Source organism: Mastigoproctus giganteus, chromosome 3 (genome assembly GCF_048544385.1).
Source record: "Mastigoproctus giganteus isolate SK-2022 chromosome 3, ASM4854438v1, whole genome shotgun sequence".
Classification (NCBI taxonomy): Eukaryota; Metazoa; Arthropoda; class Arachnida; order Uropygi; family Thelyphonidae; genus Mastigoproctus; species Mastigoproctus giganteus.
Genome location: NC_143577.1, coordinates 152,743,912 through 152,766,979, shown reverse-complemented (window position 1 = coordinate 152,766,979; position 23,068 = coordinate 152,743,912). Strand labels below are relative to the sequence as shown.

Below are 23,068 nucleotides of genomic sequence, written 5' to 3'. Positions count from 1 at the left end.
TACACCTTACAGAAGGTCTATATCCTTCTTGAAATGCCGCTTATAAACAAACATAAAATATACAAAAAGTGGACTAACCACTGCTTTAGAAAATCAAAACTGCATCCTTTCTACTGATAACAATTTCTGTATATCACAACAGACAGTATTAAAAATAGACTGTAATGTTTAAACTGTACAGAGAGGTTGATTGTCCAATCAGCCTGTATATATACAGATTACTATTTTTTTTAACTACCAATTTTGTGCAGTTTAATATTTTTACAGTTTAGAGAGCTACTATTATTGTAAATATGAAAGATTATCTCTATTACAATGTATTACCTGTATACTGTAATTTCTATAAATCCACAAGGAGGATTTTGATTTTTATGGTACATTGGCAACTTAAGCCATGAAATCAAGCCCATAAGGATGAAAGTTGTTCAAAAGGGCATAAGCAAAAGGAATTAATGAAGAAAAAGAAAAGTTAATATCAAGTTCAACTATGAATGAACGTTGGCTATCTACCTGCATATGTCTGGACTAGTGTGGAAGAAAGTGATGGAATTATAAATGAACAGTGCCTATGGAAATAACATGAGAACATCTGTGTGAGAGTGGGATTGTCTGACAGGTGTGGTCATGTAAAAAGTTCACCATTAATTTTTTTCTTTTTTTTGGAAAAAAAGGGATCAAAAATAGTTTAAAATTGTGCACTTTACAATGCCATCCATTATTTAAACAATATAACGATAAAACTACGAAAAATTTATAATTTTTTTGACAGAAACTGAGTGTAAACGATGACAGACCTCTTTCTTGTATCAAAAAGTCTTATGCAAGCACAATATATTTTTTACCCACATCCAATAATTTAATGCAACCACTTACAAGGTCAAGTTCTATAAAGAACTCCTTATTGTATACATAAAGCACATCTATGTGCACAACTTCCTTCAGGGCTACACAATATGTTTGTTTTTTGGTTTTTAGGAGCATTAGCAACTAAGGCCATATTGCTCCGGGATATGCAGTGGTCATTCTCTGAACCTTTCCGCATCCTCCGTATTTGGTGGTGACGGGCTCGAACCCCGGTCTAATCAAGAAGCGTGTGTGACGCACTGCTACTCCTTCCCACCTGGCTACGGAGGTGTCTCACTACACAATATGGGTTCAAAACATAGTCTTACACAGTTTAATTATGGGGAATGAAAATGTGGTTAAATTGTTTCAGATTAAATTTTAAAAACACACACACACATTGCTCAAATTTATATTTTTTAACTAAAATTATCACAAAAGTCAATAATTTCTTCGTTAAATTGAATGAAGGAGGGGAAAATCTACTACAGAAAACAGACAGAACTATCCTAATCTATGGCAATAACCTCTTTGACTGAGACATATGATTCAGATGTAAACATAACAGTTAAACAAGATAATTTTATATCATGATATGAAGTATAATGTGAAGAGAATATAAATATATAATTGACACCAGTCTCTAAGGTGTTGTATACAAGGATATTTCATTTTGGATTAACAATGGATGCTGTCTCCAACACTGTAGTAACCTACTTGAGAAATCAAAGCAAACATTTAAAAATCAAGTTGGATACTGCTCAATATTCCCATTCATTCAGCATGCTTTAACATTAATTTAAACTCATTGCAGCACTCTGAATATAGACTACACAGTTTGTTTTTTGTTTTTTTTGATCAGGCTAAAGATACATAGACACAACAGACATGCTTGGAGTCTTCCTAGGACTTCCCAACCCAGCAAGACACCATAAAAACACACACACAGAGTAAAACACACGTGTAGCTGCCCAACACATACACAACTTTGCCTAGGAAGCCACAGGGGCACGAGGGAATCAGTGAGAGCCAGGAAGCCACCCAGGGCAGAACAAATCACCGCAACTTATACAATAAGGGTAATGTCCCCCACACATAGGAACATATAGAGACAATCAGAACTCGAACACACAAGAGACATTCACACTCCGACATTTAATCCACCTGCATTTATCTCACACACACACACACGGCATTCTTTCATTCTGCACTCTTGTTGTTTCACAAGTGACCCAGCCACACTCACATGTATACAATGTACACATTTATTCATCTCTCACATAAGAACATGAACAGTTTCTCATCACAATCAGCCACTTGTGGAACACCCACAACTATGCACTCAGCCTTTGTTGGCACAAAACAAGGCCTCAAGGTCAAGCAGAGTAAAGTTACAAATCCAATAAGATCATGTCTAGGAGAATGGATCAGCTTTGTAATTTTTTTTATGACAACCCCAAACACAAAAGGTATCAAAACCTATAGTACTTAGTACCGTGCATGGGTTGACAGAGAAGTATGGGGGGGATGCTTATAATATTCCCCCTCAGTAATAAAGAGGTTTTTTTGGTCAACCAGAACAGGGCCAATCCTGGAAATAAGTATTCTTCTTTGGTAGGCATAGATTGGACACTTGTATAATAAGTGTCTACAATATTTGGGTGCGCTGCAGGCACAGTACGAGTTGTCAGTCAGACCAAGATCAATCAACTTGGCCTTGAAAGACCCATGTCCACTTAATAAGGTCATATACACAGTCCAGGGGCAAACCAGGAGATGAATCTCTCCATCACCTTACCCGCGGTACCTCCATAGCCAGGTGGGAAGGAGTAGCAGTGTGTAGCACATGCTTCTTGATTAGACCGAGGTTCGAGCCTGTCACCACCAAATACGGAGGATGCGGAAAGGTCAGGGAATGACCACCGCATATTCCCGGAGCAATATGGCCTTAATTGCTAATGCTCCTAAAAACCAAATAACAACAACAACCTCACCCGTGGACTGTTTTTAGTTTTCTTGCCATTGGTGTTGCAGCTCAGTGGCAATTCTTTTTATTTCTCTTTTGGGATCTACTGCCAGGTCAAGGATCCCAGACATTCAGTGGGCATGGCATATCTGAGTTTATAATACAGGCTTTGATTTCCATACTATTTCCATATCCAGGGGGAGAGTATCTGCCAAGACTTGCAGGGCAGGGGGATTAACCATACAGCAAGATCTGGTTATATCCGATAAGATGTTTCTTTGTATGCTTTCCAATTTGTGCTTATCCCTGTCTATTATTGCTCTGGTATACCAAATCCCAGCCATATAAGTTATGACTGCAGCAAATACTTCTTTATAAATTAGTGAGAGTGTTTTCATTTTTGAGTCCCCAGTCAGATCTACAGATTCTGGGGATCATAGCTACAAAATTTCTTATTTTCTTTGCCACGTGCTCAATATGAGGACAGAAGCATAACTTGTTATCAAATATGATATACCGGGTGCTCTCTTTTTAGGAAAGCATCTTGAACAGATGTTTCCAGTCTAATCAAGTGGTCCAACATGGACCTATTCCTCTGGAAGCCACACCGAATGCAAAAGAGAAGGTCATATGATTCTAAGTACTATAAAAGATGAGTGTGGACCATTCTTTCCAATATTTTGCACAAACAGCTAATCAGAGCAATTGGACAATAAATTTTTAGAAATTTAGGACCCTTTCCTGGCTTAGCAAAAGAAAGAACTGTTGGCTTATGCCAGGTTCCAGAAACTGCTCTCATGGAAAATTCTGTTGTATAGGAGGAGCAGGTGGTTCATGGATTTTGGGTGAAAGGTGTTTAATCATTAATAATGGATGTTACCTGTTCCAACATCACTTCCCTTCATAAGGGTCAGAGTTGTTTTCAAATCACGAATGGTAAATGGCACATTATATGGGTAAATAACCTCTGTAAATGTAAGGGACTCTCTCAGTTTTTTTGTTTAAGGACCAGAAACTCTGGAGGATAAGATGATGTTGCTGAGATGTTAAAAAACATTTCCCCAAAAGCACTGGATTATTGCAGTTGAGTCTGCAATAGTGCATCCATTATATTCTAGGACCGATGAAGAATGTGCTGTGAATTTTCTCTTCATTTTGTGGCTTTTGTCCCAGACCATCTTAAAGCTGCTCACCTGGGTAACAGAAGGAGGAAAACAGATCCAGGATCCTTTTAGCTCTGATATTAAATATAATATACTTTAACATAAATGTTTAAAGGCTATGAAATAGCTGTGGTTGGATATCATAGAAATATTCTCAGGCTCTGTTTTGTGTCTTTTCTGCTGCTGCACATTCTTAATTCTATCATGGTTTGGGAAATGGTGGAAACCAGGTGGATGTTTTTTGGATTGCAATTGTAGCTGCGTAGACAACAGTTTCTGTGACGTACCTGACTGCATCAATGATAAGCTCCTGACTGACTGTAGTGATATCAAAATTTGCCAGCTCATGAAAGGCATTCTAGTCAGCCTCATCAATCTTCCACTATAGTAACCTAAGAGGAAGACACAGTCTCCCACTAATTAGGGTGGCTATCATGGGAAAGTGATCATTTCCATGTGGATTCTCCTCCACCTCCCAAGTAAGTGACAGAAGAAGAGAAGGGGAGCAGACAAAAAATCAATGGCAGAAAATGTACAGGTAGGCATATGAAATAAAGTGTTTGTTCCCACATATACAAAGGATAGGTGACTTTCAGTGAGCACATGATCTATGACTCATCCCCTTCCGCTGACAGCACTACCCCACAGTAGTATGTCCATTAAACTTCCAAAGAAGTAGGAAATGGGGGGGGGAGGAAACTGTATTACAAGATCATCAAGGTCTTTCTGAAAAATGTCAGTCCCAGTTGGCAAATAAATAGAGAAGACTGTTAACAAAAATCCCACTGTGAGGCAAATTGCTACATTCTCAATGCTGGATGTAAGTACCAAAGGATGAAATGGGGTCTGCTTCTTACCCGACAAGGATAGCAACTCCTCCACCAGCAGAGCCATCCACAATTCTGTCCTTATAATCATGATACACTATTATCATTAGTTTCCAGTGCACAGTGTAGATCATCATCTGCTGTTAGATAAGTCTCTTATATGCAAAAGCAGGCTGGTTCATGCTTTTGCAGGAGTGCTTTGATGTCCTTTGCATTTCAACAGAATCCATGCCAATTCCACTGCAGGAATTCAGCCATTACTTAGGCTTGGTGGTTCCATCAGTTGTCTTCTGAAGTGCTGAGGGCTTACTTTTCTCAGTCTTGGATTTATCTTTTTTGGGGGAGTATGGACACTGTCCTGTGTCCATTTCTTCCTCTGAAAACAGTTCCTTCATCAGGTACCTCCTTAGTTTCGACATCCATTGTTTCTTGTACTGCTGTTGATGGTTTGGATTTATTATTACTATTACTTCACTACTCAATTTTTGTGATGCTGGGGCACAAAGAGGTTTTGATAGTGGGGGGGGAGCTCACTTGAGTTTTCTGTGCTGATTTTTCTGAGCTCCGTAAATAGTGGGCAATGGACATAAATGATGCTTTCGGTGGACAGTCTTTCTATTTAAGTCCCAATGGAACATTTCTTGGCAACCTTTTCAGCATATGTTTCTGTAGTGCTGATATTTACAAATTTAACTGCTTTCTGGCCTCCTGGTATGAAATGTTCGGCTCTGCCTTAAGTGGTTGTATTTCTTTTTCTTCCTTCCACTTCTGACATGCTCGACAATATGCAGAATGCTCGCCTTGGCAGTTAATGCAGGTGGATTTTGCAGCTTTACGCACCATATTGAGCAAATATAAAGGCACCATAGCATGCCATTTGTAAATGTCTATATTTCTAATACTTGAAGTCCCTTAAACAGATTTGGACTATATGGACATACTGTGCAGTTCAAATAATCAGCTTTAATCTCATTAGGAGATATTGGCATGTTAAAAGTAAGGATGAGGTTTTTAGCTGGGACTATATTAGCATTAGTAGAGGCATACGATGCAAGAAAGGAAGATTATGCAGCATCAGCCAGAAAAAAAAAAAAAAAAAAAAAACCGCTCCCATTTCATCCCTCCTTCGTTCCAAATACCTATCCAGCTCAGCATTAAATTTATTTAGGCTATAAACTTCCACAACAAAAGATGTAAGTCTGTTCCACTAATCAACTACCCGCTGGCTAAAGGCAAACTTCTGCACATCTATCCTACAACTGTCTTTCCTCAATTTGAATTTATGCCCTCTCAGGTGATTATTCTGAGCAAGAGGAAGAATCCCACCAGCATTGAGCATGCTCAAACCATTCAAGGCTTTATACATCTCAATCAGATCACCTCGCAGGTGCCTAGTCTCCAGACACTGTAATCTGCAAAACTTAAGCCTTTCTTCGTAAGAGCAACCCTTTGTTCCATTCACTAATCTTGTTGCCCTTCTCTGTACTCGTTCCAACAGCTCTACATCCTTCTTAAAATGAGGCCTCCAGATCTGTATACAATACTGAAGGCGTGGCCTGACCATTGGCTTATACAAGGGGATAATCACCTCCTTATCCTGTTAGAAAAATAAGTGTATATCACTGAAAAGACACCATGAGCTACTCTTGCAGACCATCTACACTGGTCAGGAAACTTCATATCTGCCTGCAGAGCTACCCCCAGGTCCTTTTCATTCTCTACCACTGTCAGCATAGTACCACAGAGTTGATACGTTCCTCTGGGGTTACTGCTTCCCATATGTAGTACTTTACATTTGTCAATGTTAAACTTCATTTGCCACCTCTCAGCCCATCTGCTTAACTTTTCTAGATCCTGTTGCAGCAGTGTACTTTCATTGGTGTCCTTAACAACTCTGCCAACCTTTGTATCGTCTGCAAACTTGGACATTAAGCCTGATATACCATCATCAATATCATTTATAAATACAGAAAATAATGGACCCACTGAACCCTGAGGTACACCACTAATAACATTAGTCCACGAAGAGCAGTGTCCATTGATTACCACTATCTGTCTTCTTCCACTCAACCATCCCTTTATCCATAGCAGCAATTTGCCTCCAATGCCACACTGCTCCAATTTGTGTAGCAGTCTTCCATGTGCAACAGTACTAAAAGCCTTTCTAAGATCCAAATATATGATATCAAAGTTATTCCCTGCAACCAGTTCCTTTGTTACCACATCATAGTATCCAATCAAATTGGTCAGACAAGACTTCTCCTTAATAAAACCATGCTGTGTCAGAGCTATACCTGAAGTCTTGTCTAGATGATTCTGCAGTTCTTCTTTAACCAGTGCCTCCATTAATTTCCCTGGAACAGAAGTTAAACTAACAGTCTATAATTACCTATGTCGCCCTTTGATCCTCCTTTGTGAATTGAGGTCACATTTGCACATCTCCAGTCCATGGGTACCTCCCCTGAGTCAAAGGAAGCTCTCATAATTATGGCTAAGGGTTTGCTTACTTCCTTTTTCCTCCCAATTCTCCCATTTTGTATGTCCTTGGTTTTCTTCTCTAGTTATATCCAGGGGGAGGCTTAGCCGTTACGGCTTACTTCAATGCTCCATATGTTGCCCCCCAGAACTCCTCCTCATTATTATTATTATTACTTAGTTAGCTTCCTAACTGCCTTCTTTAATATAACTGGATAGATCCCATCCACCCCGGGTGCCTTTCTTATGTTTATCTTCAACAATTTCTCCTCCACTTTCCTCTCAGTTATTACAAAATCATCTAGCTCACTGCCAGATTTTAATTCACCTCTGGCATTCCCCTCCCTGAATAATTCCTCATGCGTGAATGTAGATGCAAAATACTCATTTAGTTTGTTAGCCAACTGAGCAGGATCATCAACAGTTGAACCATCCAATGGACCAATCTGATTCATCCCTTTCCTTCAAGAGTTTACATAGGTAAAGAACTCTTTGCATCCTTTGCCAAAGATTTCTCATAATCTGCCTTTGCCTGCCTAACCTCCTTTGTGACTTGGCTACAGACCAGCTTATATCTATCATAGGCTTCCCTGTCACCCATTAATTTATATGCATCCCGTGCATTTTTCTTCTCTGCCACAGGTCTCATTAGTTCATCTGGCATCCATTTAGGCCTAAACCTTGAACAATATTTCTTAGTTGGTATGTAAAGTGTAGTAGCTTCAAAGATTAATTCTTTGAATGCTTCCCATTTTGAATTTGCTGTTGGTAACATCGTCAGTTGGTCCCACCGTATAGAATTTAAATACTGTCTCAGACCACCGTAGTCACCTTTACGAAAGCAAAAACCCTTCCCTTTACCCCTGATCACCTCTTTGAGTAAATCCCACTTGAGCACACTGTGATTACTGCCACCTAGTGGTTTCTTTATCTGCAGATTCTTAATGCATGAAAAATCACTACTGATAATCAGATCAAGAGTAATACTCTTGATCTGATTATCAGTAATGCCTTCCGAACATGCTGATGTAGAAACAATCATCGAATAAATTCACAAAAGCCTTGCTAGTGTGTGAGTGACCTACCAACAAATTCCAGTCCATATCTGGGAAATTAAAATCCCCCATTATAAGACTCTGATTTACTGGCCCACTCTATTTCACTGTACAGTTTTTTATTATACTCATCAGAATCTTTAGGCCTATAACACACTCCTACTCTCAATTTTGATCTCCCAATGCTTATATCACACCAAACTGACTCGACACTGCACTGTCCAGTGATGTCGACTGGCTGTATACACTTCCTTGGATTTTATGTGTTTCTTAACTAATAGCATAACCCTCCTCCCTTCCTATCCTTCCTTCCTGTACACATTGTACTCCCCAAATTCCAGTTCTGCATTCCTTATATCTGTATGACACCGCGTCACTGATATCCCAACAATATCTGCCTTTGATGTTTTGACCAACACCTCAAATTCATCAAATTTATTTACCAAACTCCTAGTATTGGTGTACACGCAAGTACACATGCACCTGTTCTTATTCTTAGCTACTCTGTTAGAGTAGCTAAGAATAAGAACAGGTGCATGTGTACTTGTACCGTAATGACTTGTACGTGTACCGTAATGTACGTTTACTTGTACCGTAATGACTCCTAGCAGTCTCTGAAATCCCCCGCATATTGTTTTTCAGGCTGCTGTTCATTCCAATAGAAGCAGTGCAAGAATCACTTTCACCTCTGCCAGTGACTACTGTTAATCTATTAGGCTGTGTATTCCCCCCCCCCCAAAAGCTAGCAGTTTTTCGACCCACCTAACACTGCCTCAATTCATATGTAGATTCCTATCCCTACATATGAATATTCGTTTTGCAGCTGTCATTCGTGATTTTAGTTTTGAACAGATCTCCTGTTCAGACACTTCCAGAAGATCTCAGTGTCATGTGAGGCTTTACCATAATTGGCATTCCCCCAATAAAGTTGGCTCAGAGGAGCTGTTCAGAGTGTTTATCACAATTTGCATCTATGAGGATGTCCCCAGAATACAGCCATTCTACAGAGCTTGGGGGAGTCTGCCAACCCTTTCAAGTTCTGAATAAAGCGTGACATTTTCCCAACAGGCTTCTCTCTGGTAAAATGGATTATCAGGTACCTAGATGTTGGACCTGATATTGTTTCTGTTTAAGTTCTGGACTTCTTTGCTGAAGTGGTAGTGTCTGTTTTCAAGTCATTAGCTTCTGACAGGAACTGTGTTGGGGTCCTAGAAGAATTTTTTTGTGGATTTATATTTGGTTCGGTGACCAGGCTCCACACACAGCACAGAATGCAAATGGGATGCCCACTACCCAGCAAGCAATAAATGTGCCAAAGGAAGTGGGATGACAGGGCTACCATACCCACATCACTACCAGCCTGAATCCTGTCCCTTAGAACATGATGGTAGGGGCATGCCATTGACATGCCCCCTGATCCTGAGCAGCAAGCCATTCCAGGCCCACCCATCTTGTTGAAGGGGCCAGAGTGGTGTGTTGCAGCTGAGCTCCTCAATCATCCTTTCCGAGTTTCCACAGATCGCAGCGAATGGCAAACATGCTGGATTCCTGTACTACTACTACTACACTACCAAAGCTTCTGTTCGTGCACCATTAAGGTAGCAATCATATTTATCACAAGCACGTAAACACATCAATTAAAAATCTTTCACGTTTGACCACTAAGTCCCTAATCATACTCAGTGGCTGGATTACTGTCCCTACTACTAGGAGGACAGTATCCACTATCCAGCTCATTCTTAGAAAAATCCAAAATTCAAAAAAATACTGTACAATCAAAAACTAACTTTACAACAAAAATTTATATACAAAATTAAAACTATTTTTATAAATCTTTAAAATATGGTATATCATTTTATTTAATTAACTCTGTTTACACTCTCCTTATTAACCTCACCCTCAGTCTAAAAATCATTTTTGTAAAATCAAAATATTTATGGTTTTTCTACTATTCATCTACTGCATACTATTAAAATATCTGTGTAATTCCATTTTATTCAACATTCCAGTCTGATCAGATAGGTATGAATACAAGTCATTGCATTCCACATAATTCAGTATGATGCTCATTTGTTTCTATCTCACCACATAAACTAAGATCATTATCCACTATGCTCAAAGATCTGAGTCTGGCTTTTACACCATGAACCAAAGCCAATGCAATCTTATGAAGCCCCAAAGTGGATTACTGCATTGTCTTTGATATAGTCAAGACATCGGGCACGAACTGCATGTGTGATTCACCCTTATCAGAACCATTCCGCCAGATATGCTACAATCTATCCACTTCCCTATGAAATCTTGCTTTTTCCTCCTTCGAGTTCTCTCTCCTATACTATCTACTTATACTTAAACAAGCTCTTACTCTAAGAACTTCAACCAGATGTTTATTCTTTGTTGCATATTTCAAATATGCCCTCATATTAATAAGATCCAGTGGTGGTCTACCGCGTATGACCTGCGGAGCATCGTTTAAAATAGTTCTGCGGGCTTGTTTGTTTTTTTTTTTTTTTTTTTTTAGGAGCATTAGCAACTAAGGCCATATTGCTCCAGGATATGCGGTGGTCATTCCCTGACCTTTCCGCATTCTCTGTATTTGGTGGTGACGGGCTTGAACCCTGGTGTAATCAAGAAGCGTGTGCTACGCACTGCTGCTCCTTCCCACCTGGCTACAGAGGCACCTGTTCTGTGGGCTCAAGACACAGAAAGAAAAGCAAACTACTGAGCTGATATAAGGTGCTTCCTGATTATCACATATCTAAACTTGTACCCCCAAATGCACATATCACTATGGGGATAAAAATGCACTTATACTGGCAGTCTACTGCCTTACCTTTTACACTCCAATCTATTCTTACAGTAGAATGCAGTGTAAGAATGTTTGTCATAATACATTTTATTTTTCTATAAACTTACTTTATTTTAGTCTGCTTCCTCATTTCATGTTACTTTTATTATGCTTAGTGGTGGGGCAGAAGCATTTTGTTATCAAAAATCACAGCCAAATATTTAATGTCAGGGCATATGAAATGGATAAATTTCCATATCTAACTATAGGAGGTTGACCTTTGCTCAACTACCATTCAACATTGTTATTTCTGACATAATGGCAGAAATCCCTAGCTCATGTAATTCCATCCAGCTTCTAATATATTCAAATATCCTACTTGCATTCTTCATCTACTATGTACGCTACAAAAACACAGTTGTAGTTTTGCCTCCAATAGAAGTGCTAATTATTTTTCATAACTAACCATGTGAATAAAACTCTTCATCCAATGTGCATCTGATCTTTATTATTCATACCATTTCTGCATAAACAACTGCTAACTGTTTAATCTTTTTATTTGTTAATTATATGTGAATACCTTCTGTATATACAAGTAGTTTCATATCAATTAATATTGACTTTACATGTTGGCAACTATGACCTCAATGCTGCAATATGGAATTATTTGATATAGAAAATGTTATGCCAAAGAAACAAATCAGTAACTATAAATATCAGTCTTGCACTATGTACATATGAAAATACACTCACCGTCTCTTGACATTCCTAATGCTAAACACTTCTGTAATCGACAGTATTGGCACCTATTTCTATTCACTCGGTCTACAACACAGTTTTTCTGCCTAGGACACTGATAATTCACAACACTGGATTGACTTCTTCTGAAGAAGCCCTAAAGTGAGATAAAAATCAAATTTACAATTGAAACTTATATGACTAAAGCATTTCATGACATTTCAAATAAATACAGTTGAATTTGGTTATAACGAGCACAGAAATAATGAGATTCTGGCTGTAATGATCAAAAAGCCATAATGATTTTAATTTTCGTGTATTCTCATACAATCGCTCACTGTTATAACAAGTGTACTACATGGATGTACAGTATAAATTTTGGTAACTATGCAAACATTCTTAACTGCTGGAGTAGTCTAAAAAACTAAATTCTTGGAATAGACAAAAATTTAAAGGACAACTTAGCTTTTATGACTACCTGCATCAGATTAGCAGCTGCTTTATGACCTTGTCCTTTTGGGGCCGGGGGCTATACAATAGTGCATTGGCATTCCACTTGTCACATTACCATATTTACAGATGGTCTTGTATTCACTGAACCATAAATTTATTTCGGGACTTCTAAGAATATTGGAAATGGGACATCTGAGAACTTCTAAATGCATTTCGAGACTTCTAAGAACTTTGTATGCAGATCACTTTACTGTCATTTTAAACTGAAATCAGTTAGAAACAAACCCTTCCTTCGGAAAAATGTCTACTATAAAAGGAAAGTGTCTCTCGATTCACGAAAAAGTCAAAATTATTCATGTATTAGAACACGGAGCAAAAAAATGTTGAAGTGTGTAAAATGTTTTCTTTGTCATCTTCGACAGCATCAAAATTGTGGAAGAATAAACAGGTTTACATATCGGCACTGGAAAGAACATAATCGAAAAAAAAAAAAAAAAATTTGAAAGTGCAAGGTTACAAACATTGATGAAGCATTGCTTCAATGGTTCACTGCGGGGCGTTCGATACTATCCTGTGGCCGAGCGTCCTGGCGAGACTCAGGAGTGCCTCCATTCTGGTGAACCTCTTCAAAACAACAAGATCATACCTATCACAAAGGAAGATCAGTGTTGTTGCACCCTATGGAAGATTGGCCAGACCTGTCTGCATGGGCTGCCCCAAGGGCTCAGTTCTGGGGCCTCTGCGCGCCTCCGTAGCCAGGTGGGAAGGAGCAGCAGTGCGTAGTACATGCTTCTTGATTAGACCGGGGTTCGAACCCGTCACCACCAAATACGGAGGATGCGGAAAGGTCAGGGAATGACCACCGCATATCCCGGAGCAATATGGCCTTAGTTGCTAATGCTCCTAAAAACCAAATAACTAACAAACAAACAAACTAACATCTGGGGCCTCTCCTGTGGAATATGGTCCTTGACAAATTCCTCGCCCTTGATCTTTGGGACGTCTGCTCCCTGGTCTTTGCTGATCTTATTTTGATGGTTGCCATGGACAGCAGAGTCCAGTTGGAAGGCCAGGCAAACCAGACCCTGGCGACCCTAAAAGCTTGGGCCCAAACCGGTCATCTGAAAATATCACCAGACAAAACCTCCTCAATCTTGCTTATGGAATCCCTAAACCTCATGCAGCCCCACAAATAAAAATAGAAAACAGAACTGTCAGGTTGAGGAACCAACTGAAATACCTGGGAGTTATTCTGGATTCAAACCTTTCCTTCAAACACCATTAGAACTATATTAGAGCCAAAATTAGGAAGTACTCAGCACTGGTGTCTAGAATAATGAGATGGGATTGGGGGCTTGGCAAGCACACCCTGTCTCTACACTACAAAAAAATTTTCCTACCAGTAATAACCTATGCCTCTGATTTGGTTTCATAAAACTACAATGGCCATCAACCGGCAAACCTTGGACGCCACCCAAAGGACAATACTACTCACCATCATCCGTGCCTGCTATACCACTAGTACAAGCACTCTCCAGGTCCTGGCAGGGACCCTCCCCTGGATCTGGAAATCACCTGCTGTGGCATTTCATACCACATTGCCAAAGATCTACCCTGCACCTTCATGAACTTTACAGTGGACTTAACAGCTAACCCCAAAGCAGAAAAAACCTGACTCCAAAGACACCTGCAGCAGGCATGGCAAGACCATTGGTCCAAAATGACCAGGGGCGAAATCACAAAAAAATTCCTACACAACATTGACAGGATGTACCACGAGCCCCCAACCTGGTTCAAACCTGGCCTCTACACAAGCTATCTGCTAACGGATCAGGGAGCATTCAATGCAAAACTAAACTCCTTTAGGAACCTGGCTGTGTTTGCAGCGAGGTTGAAACATGGACTCACATCATGCATGACTATACACGCTACGAAGACCTCCATTGCAGGCTAATAACAGAAATCACTTACCTTCCGAGGAACCAAGAGATTCATCTACTGGACTCACAAGAGCAGTGTTTCCCAACCTTTTTAGAGTCGTGATCCCCCTTTTATAATAGCCAAGTAACCTGTGACCCCCACTAAATTTGCATAAAAAGGAAGTTTTAATAGGGTAAAGAAAACACATTAAAAATAGATTTTTCAGAATATAATTCAAACCTAATATTTAATGCAATGGTTATACTTATATCTGGGCAACCAGCTTCAAAATTCGCGGCTGAGTGTTTGTTAAAGCCAACCTCATGTCATCCTCAACATCAGTCTGTTTCTTGCTTTTGTTTTGATATGAAGAAACGTTGAAAATCCACTCTTGCAGAGATATGTAGAGGCAAATGGAAGTAAAACTCTAAAGGCAAGCATGGTGACATTTGGATGTGACTGATACAAAGCACACCACAACTGAGCCAGCAATTTTTCATAAAACAAATTACGTGCCGAGGAATCGTTCAGCAGATCAAGTATTTATCCTGTACTTCATCATTCAGGGAAGCAGAGAATGGGTTTCGTACCAGTGTAGCTTCTTCTTCTGTAAGCTCAGGGAAGTACAGCTGAAATTCCTTTTTAAGGGATTCAAGTGCCCAGTAATCTACTCCTTCAGATTCCTCTACCACACTACAGAGTTTTTCACACATGGCAATGTTTCCAAGATTTACTTTCCAACGCCAGTTTTGCAGCTTGGATACAAATACCTGAAGATTTTCTTAAAATTGGATAATGTATCAGACATTACTTAGCAGACATTTTAGCTGGTCTAAAATGTCTGCTAAGTAAGCAACTCTTTTCTTCCAAGCTTCATTATTAAAGTAAGCCACAAGGTCATGTTTCCCTTGCACTTCCAGGAACAACTTGATTTCATCTTTCAACTAAAAGACACAATTGACAACATTTCCTTTCAACAACTAGTGTACAGCAGTGTAGAAAAACCTCATGATCAGAATTCATGTCTTTACAAAGTTCTTTAAACAGATGGGTGTTGAGGGCTCCAGATTTGATGTAATTCACAATTTTGATCAGAGAATCAGTACCTCTTGTAGAGGAGCTGGAAGAGTCTTACTGGCAAGCGCATATCAGTGAATCATGCAGTGAATGCCCTTTGCTTGGGGAGCAAGTTCTTTCACTTTTGTCTGAAAGCCAGACTTTGACCCTAGCATAGCTGGGGTCAAAGTCAGGCTTTCATCTGTACAAATCCCAGAGATGTTTTTCTACTGTAGTTCTCCAGTTTCAAAAAAAAGTATTTATCTTCTCCATAATATCTTCACCTTTTTTAGTAGTTTCAAGTGCACTACAAAACAGGAACTCTTCTTTGATGTCATCTGAATGAGTATATTTCATGAAGACAAGCAACTAAGAACATGAACTTACATCCTTTGATTCATCAACTTGAAAAGAAAACAATGGAGAAACTTTGATTTCATTCAAAACCTGCGCATTTCACATTTGAAATGTGCCTCTGAATAGTGTTATTGGACGGAGATATTTGTCACATCTTTATCTCGCTGGCATCCCCAAGAATTAACTTCACCATCTTCAATATGCAAGGTTTGATGACCATTTCTCCAATCGTGTAAGGTTTTTTTTGTTTGGCAATTTCCAATGTGACTTCATATGATGCATGCACTGCTGCTGCTGTGCTCTGTTACTGAAAACTTCCTGTAGGATCAAGTCTCTGACGTCTGAGACCAATTTCATGGCGTCGAAAGAACTCCAAATCCTTTTTAGGATGTTCTGAATGCTTTGTCTCTAAGTGATGTTTCAGTTTTGAAAGTTTCATAGATTCAGCACTGAGAATGACATTGCACAAAATGCATTGTAGCTTCTCTATGCCATTGCTGATCAAGGTGGTAAAGCCAAATTTTAGATAGTCTTCTGAATATTTATGTTTTTTTCTCCATGGGTACAGATTTAGCATGGACTGATGATGACATACTGACACTCTTTAGATTTTAGAAAGTGCAAGCAGTAGCTAACCCGCGCTCGATAGCGAGTGGCTGGCTTCTATCAGGGCACCAACTAAAGGAGGTTGACTGTTGGCGAATTAAGTTCGTGCCAGTTTGCATTAGATAGCCCATCGTGAACATTATTAAATTACATCATTGCAAACATGGCGACATCAGTAAAACATACAGGGTGATCTTCAACAGCGTTAAGACAGCAGCTCACCTTTATTCGACAGTCTGTTATTCACACATCGAGACACTGATTAAAAATGAATTTTGCATCATAGTGAATATTTTTTTCAGTTTACTATTTGTAACATAGAATTTTATTCTAATAATAACACTGCATTTGTATATTTTATTTTTAGGGAGTGAATCAAGGTCCGCCACAGTGGAAACTTGAAAAAATATTAAAGGCCCGCCATAGCAAATAATTAAAATAATATAAAATGTTTAATATGTATGAACACGGCACGCTTTTAATATTTTTTAAGTATCTGCTGCGGTGGACCTTAAAGTCACTTCCTTTCATTTATTAAAAATCAGTGTTAGAACCACTAGTAGAATATTTCAGTGTAGCCATATGCCATATTAAAATAAATAAGTATTAAAACCCTTTGTGGTGAAATTTCCTATAAAAATAATTGCAACTGAAAATAACCATGGCGATCCCCCAGAAAACACTTTGCGACTCCCTTGGGGTGTCCCAACCCACAGGTTGGGAACCCGGGCACTATAGAAATATTAGGCCCTGACCAAATATGTACAAAAACTGTTCACCAGGCACAGAACCCTAAATGCAATCTATAGGAAACACTAACTAGACCCTTTTGAACCAACACCTAGGCTTTTGACAGTGACAAAACTAAACGACAAAGCCACACCAAGCACATACCACCTACCTGCACCGGAAGGAAGAAACTTGAACGTGTCGATAACCAATGCTTAAATAAAACCCTGACTAGACGCAGACTAAATGACAGGCTCAGCCTTGCACTTTGAACGAGTCTTGTATCCATGAGTTGCCTTCATCGAATAGAGACACCAGTACAAGCTGACAACCGACAGGAACAGGTTGCTCAAAACTGTGGCCACAATGCCATGTGCCAACAAATACCTGACCCTGCTCAACTGAAACAAGTCACTGGACACGACTTGATCCCAAGAGTGACAGATACAAATGACAGAAAATCACCTAAGGAGTGAAAACCACCGTATTAGACAACACCGGACGAGACCTACTCCACTGAGAGGAAACCATAAGCATACTGTGACCTACCTGAATTGGACATTTCTTTGCTCATGACTGCAGCTCCACGGCCGCATAGCCGGCTGGCGATTGGACTAGGCACCTTGCCTGGCCCACTTTCGTTCCGTATCCTGGCAAGGTGGGGGGGATGGTTTCCCTGTCTCCTCTCCACTGTCCCCCCTATTTTCCTTCTGGTGGGACATGGGCATGGCCCATTGACATACCTGGAGTCATCTTCTCTATTGACCCCATATTTGTGTCTTTTCCCCCAGCCTTCAGTCTCCCCCCCCAACTCCTTCTAAACACCACAGAGCACATCCCACACAATCAAAATTTAACTGCTTAACCGTGCATCACTCTTTCAGACTCCTAACCTCATTAATCTCTTACTCCTGAAAACTGCAAAAAAAAATTTTTTTTTTTCACATAGATCCTATCCACTGAAATCTCAGTTAAATTAGGTGGCAGAACCTGCCAGAGTACTTATTTAAAATACTGGTGTACTTCCAAGGGGCCGAGTGTGGGAAATGTTGTGTCTCAGCAGGGATCCAGCAGCTAAATGGCCAGATGAACAATGGTACACAACACCACACCCCACAATATCCATACACTTTTAAATCTCTGGCCTTTACAGCATACTGTAACACATGATAGTGTATACTACGTGTCATGTAGTATACACTGTCATGATATGATGGGGGAAATTCCTGGTGCCGTTAGACCCTAAACACAAAGAAGTGTTGGATTTTCAATTCATGGTCCGATATTGAAGGCTCAAGCAGAAAAATTTGCTAAACAATTCGGATGCAACAATTTTGTATGTAACAACAGTTGGATCGATTTAAAAACCAAATACAAGCATATTAATACAAATAATATGTAAGTATATACTAATATTATTTTTTCTTCTTTAATATTTAACCAAGTTCAACTGCATATAAATTCAGAGAATTTATATGCAGTTGATATAAATATAAATTCAGAGAATTTATATTTATAACAAAACCACCTTTCCAAAGCCATCATGAATAAAGAGAAAATTAAAACATTTTATGCTAAATGAAAAGATATGATGTCTCTTTCTATTTACTTTAACTTTATAAATAAAAAGACATACAGAAAAAACACTTACATCACTCATTTGGAGCAAATACTAAATGAGGTATTAATGAAATATACACTAAAAATGTCACCTGTGCTTACATTGGTAAACAACATCACTCTAATCAGCAGTCTAAGCTGATTAATGAACAGAACAGAACTAAGTGAACAGAGCACCTTGGTGCATCTCAAAGCATAGTCAATTTGTACAGCAGTCATTTATGGGCAACAGTATCAAGAAAGCTTTCCTGAAATCGAAGCATATGATATTAAAATTATTTTTTTCATCCGGTTCCTTTGTGACCACATCGCAGTAACTAATCAAACTGGTCAAACAAAATTTTCCCCTGACAAACAAATGCTGCGTTTGAAGTATAATTGCAACCTTGTCTAGATAATCCTGCATTACTTCTTTTACCAGTGACTCCGTCATTTTCCCTGGAACAGAAGTTAAACTAACACATCTGTAATTATGTTACCCTTTATGAACTGAACTGGGGACACATTCGCACATCTCCAATCTGCAGGGACCTCCCTTGTATTCAAGGTTACTCTCATAATTATGACTGAAGGTTTGGTTATGTTTGACTTCAACAATTCCACTTTTCCCTGAGTTATTACAAAATCATTTTAGCTCCCTGTTAGAGCTTGATAAATTTCTGTAATCCACTTCACTAAAGAATTCCCCATGTGAATGTAGATGCAAAATACTCATTCAGTTTGTCAGCAACCTGAGCAGTATCATCAACAGTCGAGCCACCAATATCAAGTGGATCAATTTTATTTATCCCCTTACTTCTAGAGTTTACATAAGTAAAGAAGTCTTTGCTGTTTTCCTTTGCATCCTTTGCCAAAGATTTCTCATAATCTGCCTTTGCTTGCCTGACCTTCTTTTTACTTGATTACAGACTAGTTTATATCTACCAAAGGTTTCTGTATCGCACAATAATTTATATGCATCCCATGCACTATTCTTCTCTGTCACGAGTTTCATCAGTTCAGGCCTATACCTTGAAGAATATTTCTTAGTTGGTATGAAAAGCCTAGTAGCTTCTAATGATTAATTCCTTGAATGCTTCCCATTTAGAATTTGCTGATGGTAACATCATCAGTTGTTCTCAAAATATAGTATTTAAAAACTGTCTGAGACCACTGTAGTTACCTTTATGAAAACAAAAACCCCTCTCTTTACCCTTGATGGTGGTTACATCTTTAAGTAATATTAAATGGGTATATCCGTAGCCGAGTGGTCAGGAATGGGAGTGCAGTAGCACACGCTCTTTGAGTAGACCAGGGTTCAAGCCCGACTGCTGAATACGGTCGATCTGCCAACCTGCACTGGACCAGCGTGGCAGATTATGGTCCATTTCCCTCAGCATGAATTGTTGAGGAGGCTTCCATCCTGTAGTGGGTTGATAATGGCTGCAAGTTACTTTTTACTTTAGAATAACCAATGCGAGATTTTTAAAGCATAATCCACTGTCAATTAATGAAAATATGATTGTGAGGGGTCAATAGCATATTAAGTATATATATTTGATTAAAATGATGGTAGAAATTATATGACTTTCTTTTTCTTCTTTTTTTTGTCTGAATATTTCTGATTTTATTATATGGGGAACATATACTAGCAAAAAACCAAACCTGTCATTCAAAAGGCTACGGTAAAGGCATACTACCTCAGCAAATCATATAATTTAGTTTCATACTGATTTCAAGTATACTTTTAAACATTTTTCCCCAACAATTACTGACTCTAAATACCAAATGTGAATGCATTTATCAGCTCTTTTTTTCATAGAAGGTTTCATAAAACCTATAGAGGGTTTTAAGTATCCCATGCCACTGGTTTAACCATTGGCATGGGATACTTCAACAGGGATCAGTCAACAGGTTTCAACCAGCAAACTTTTAAATAAATAAAATGTTTAAACTTCAGAGGGCAGAGGAATTGGCAACTAAAGAGGGGTTATCAAATACACATACACTTGTTAATTGCAAACATTAACAAAAAAGGGGTATCACACAGATGTCACAAAAGCATCTTTGTTAAATTGAGGACACGAGTGACAGAAGGTTAACTATGATGGGGAAATATTCATTGTGAAGATAAGCATCTTTTCTCCTATTATTTCATTACTCCATATCAGTGCATCCTGCATGAATTCTGCACTGATACTGAATAATAAATTAAAAGGAAGAGTTTCCACAATATGTCAGAGAGACATTCCCAAACTGATCACTGTTTGGCCGTATGTTATTCAATTAAAAATTTTATGTGTGGGAGAATAAAGACCATCTATGCAATAACATGATCTCAAAAGTCTTAAAATATATATTCCATTGTATCCATGAAGTTACTATTTTCCACAGATTCCAAGTCTCATTTAGAGATTTTACTTACGTGTAAAGTCAACAAAGAATAACATGATTATTTATAGTTGGCTCAAACTGAAAAAATACAGCATTATACAACTTAAGTGGAAAGGTGTTTCAAAACAAAAAAAAAAGAAAAAGAAAATAATAATAATATGAAATAAAAGGTGTACTTGAATAAAACTTTTCCTTTATCAACTTACTATTTTCATTTTTCATTAATTAAAATTTGTTGATATCTACAGCAGCCTACATGTCAAAAACTTGTTAAACATGAGTTATTGGTTTTGCTAGTCATTACATAAATGCAGTTTGTTTTTTTTTAATACAGCATGATTGGTTACTGAAGAATAGATGGATATTATTTTACTGAAATGCAATTTAATGTGTAATGTTTATTTTCTTAAGAAAATGAAATGTGCAAACACAAAACATTCACAAAATTATGCAGATTTTCATGAATATCATCTCCAGTACTTATTTATTTATTTTTATTTTAACTTTGGGTGTAGTCAGTTGGCTTTCATTGGAGTTGTTACGTAAAGTACCTAGCATATTACACCACTATTTGGATGTCAGAAATGTCATCAGATCAAAAACAGTGATTGGCATTTCACATAAAATGGACTCAAAATCTGGTAATAAGCATTTTTTTGAATTTGAAGTGATTTAAACTTTTATATTTTTTATTTATTTATTTTACATGTTTCTTAATTTTATATTTTGCATGAGAAAAACTTATGGAAAGGTGTTCTGACAGAGGGAAAAAAACTGCATAAGAGTACATCAAATATAGTTCTGCTTCTAGATTAATGCATGTTCTTACACACAATCCTGCCTAAAACTTTGGAATCACAGTGCAAACCAGTTTTCATTAATTTTTTTTGAAATTAGCTATGACAATGTAAGGTTAAAAAAAAAAAAAAACACTACAAAGTATTTTAAGATTTTTTATTACACTTAAAAATTTACAGCAAAAAAAAAAAAAAAAAAATTGAAATGATTAATATTAACAACTACTGATGATTTTTCATCAAAATATCCTACACAAGATTTTATGTATGCATTCTTGTGATTAATTTTATAAAATTGTCTTGACTAACATTATTTCAAGTGATCTGCAATGTTGCCATAAATTTAGTGAAGATAGGTAGACTTCACGGCCATGACAGTCTAGATGATCCCTTAAAAGCATTAGTAGGTTTAGGTCAGGCAACTGGGGTGTCCACACCACAATTCGCAATATCCCCACCTGTTGTTTATTTGCTAGAAAGCCCCTGCACAGCTTAGACCCGTGTTGCAATGTAAAATTTCTTCCACAAAGTCAAAGTCCAGAGGATATTGCATTATGTTCAAGAATCTTTTTATAGCCTTCTTTTCTTAAAATTACTTAATTTTGACGATGCTACCCAGTCCAGAAAAACCAAAGAAACCCCAGATCATGATGGAACCACCATTGTGCTTGATTGTAGACACTAAACAATGGACATTTTTTCTTCAATTGACCTTCTCACATAAACTCTATGCTTGGATCCATAAATTTCAAATTTGAATTTATCCATGCAAAGTACATTTTTCCACTCTTCAATTATCCAATGTTGATGGCTCTTAGCCCAAGCTGACTGTTTCTTTTGATTTTTCAGTTTCAATAAGAGTTTTCGGACTGCTACATGACTTGTTTAAGACAGTTTTATATTGGATGTAGACATGGCAGTTTCTCAATACCTATTGAACTCAGCTCTGATTTCAGGTGTAGTAAGTCAACATTTGCATTAGAAATCAGATGGTCTTATCTTGTGCTTCTGTTATTATAACAGATGTCCTGGTCATGGTGTGTCTTTTAAATTCTGAGTCTCCTTGAATTATCGAATGGCAGCTTGTGTCATTAAATGAAACACCTAGTTTTTGCAAGTAATTCTCATGGAATAACTTTCGTTATACAAAATTATAATGGCACTTCTTTTTTCAATACATGTACTCAGTTCCTTAAACACACAGAACTTAACACTTAGTAGTTTAGTTTTCTGAATTAAGAATGTTCATTTTATAAGTTACAGCTCTTCCTCCTCAACTTGTATTATTGTAAAACACTCTAG

At 38.1% G+C, this 23,068-nt stretch overlaps 1 protein-coding gene across 1 annotated transcript in view; it reads right to left on the bottom strand.

The window, feature by feature from the left end:
* The window catches only part of Hr3 (nuclear hormone receptor 3 ROR-beta), a 295,665-nt gene that overhangs the window by 89,944 nt on the left and 182,653 nt on the right, over positions 1–23,068 (bottom strand). The window contains exon 3 of the mRNA XM_090370724.1: positions 11,871–12,012. Coding sequence (XP_090226850.1) covers positions 11,871–12,012 — 142 coding nt within the window. The remainder of the gene's footprint in view (positions 1–11,870; positions 12,013–23,068) is intronic.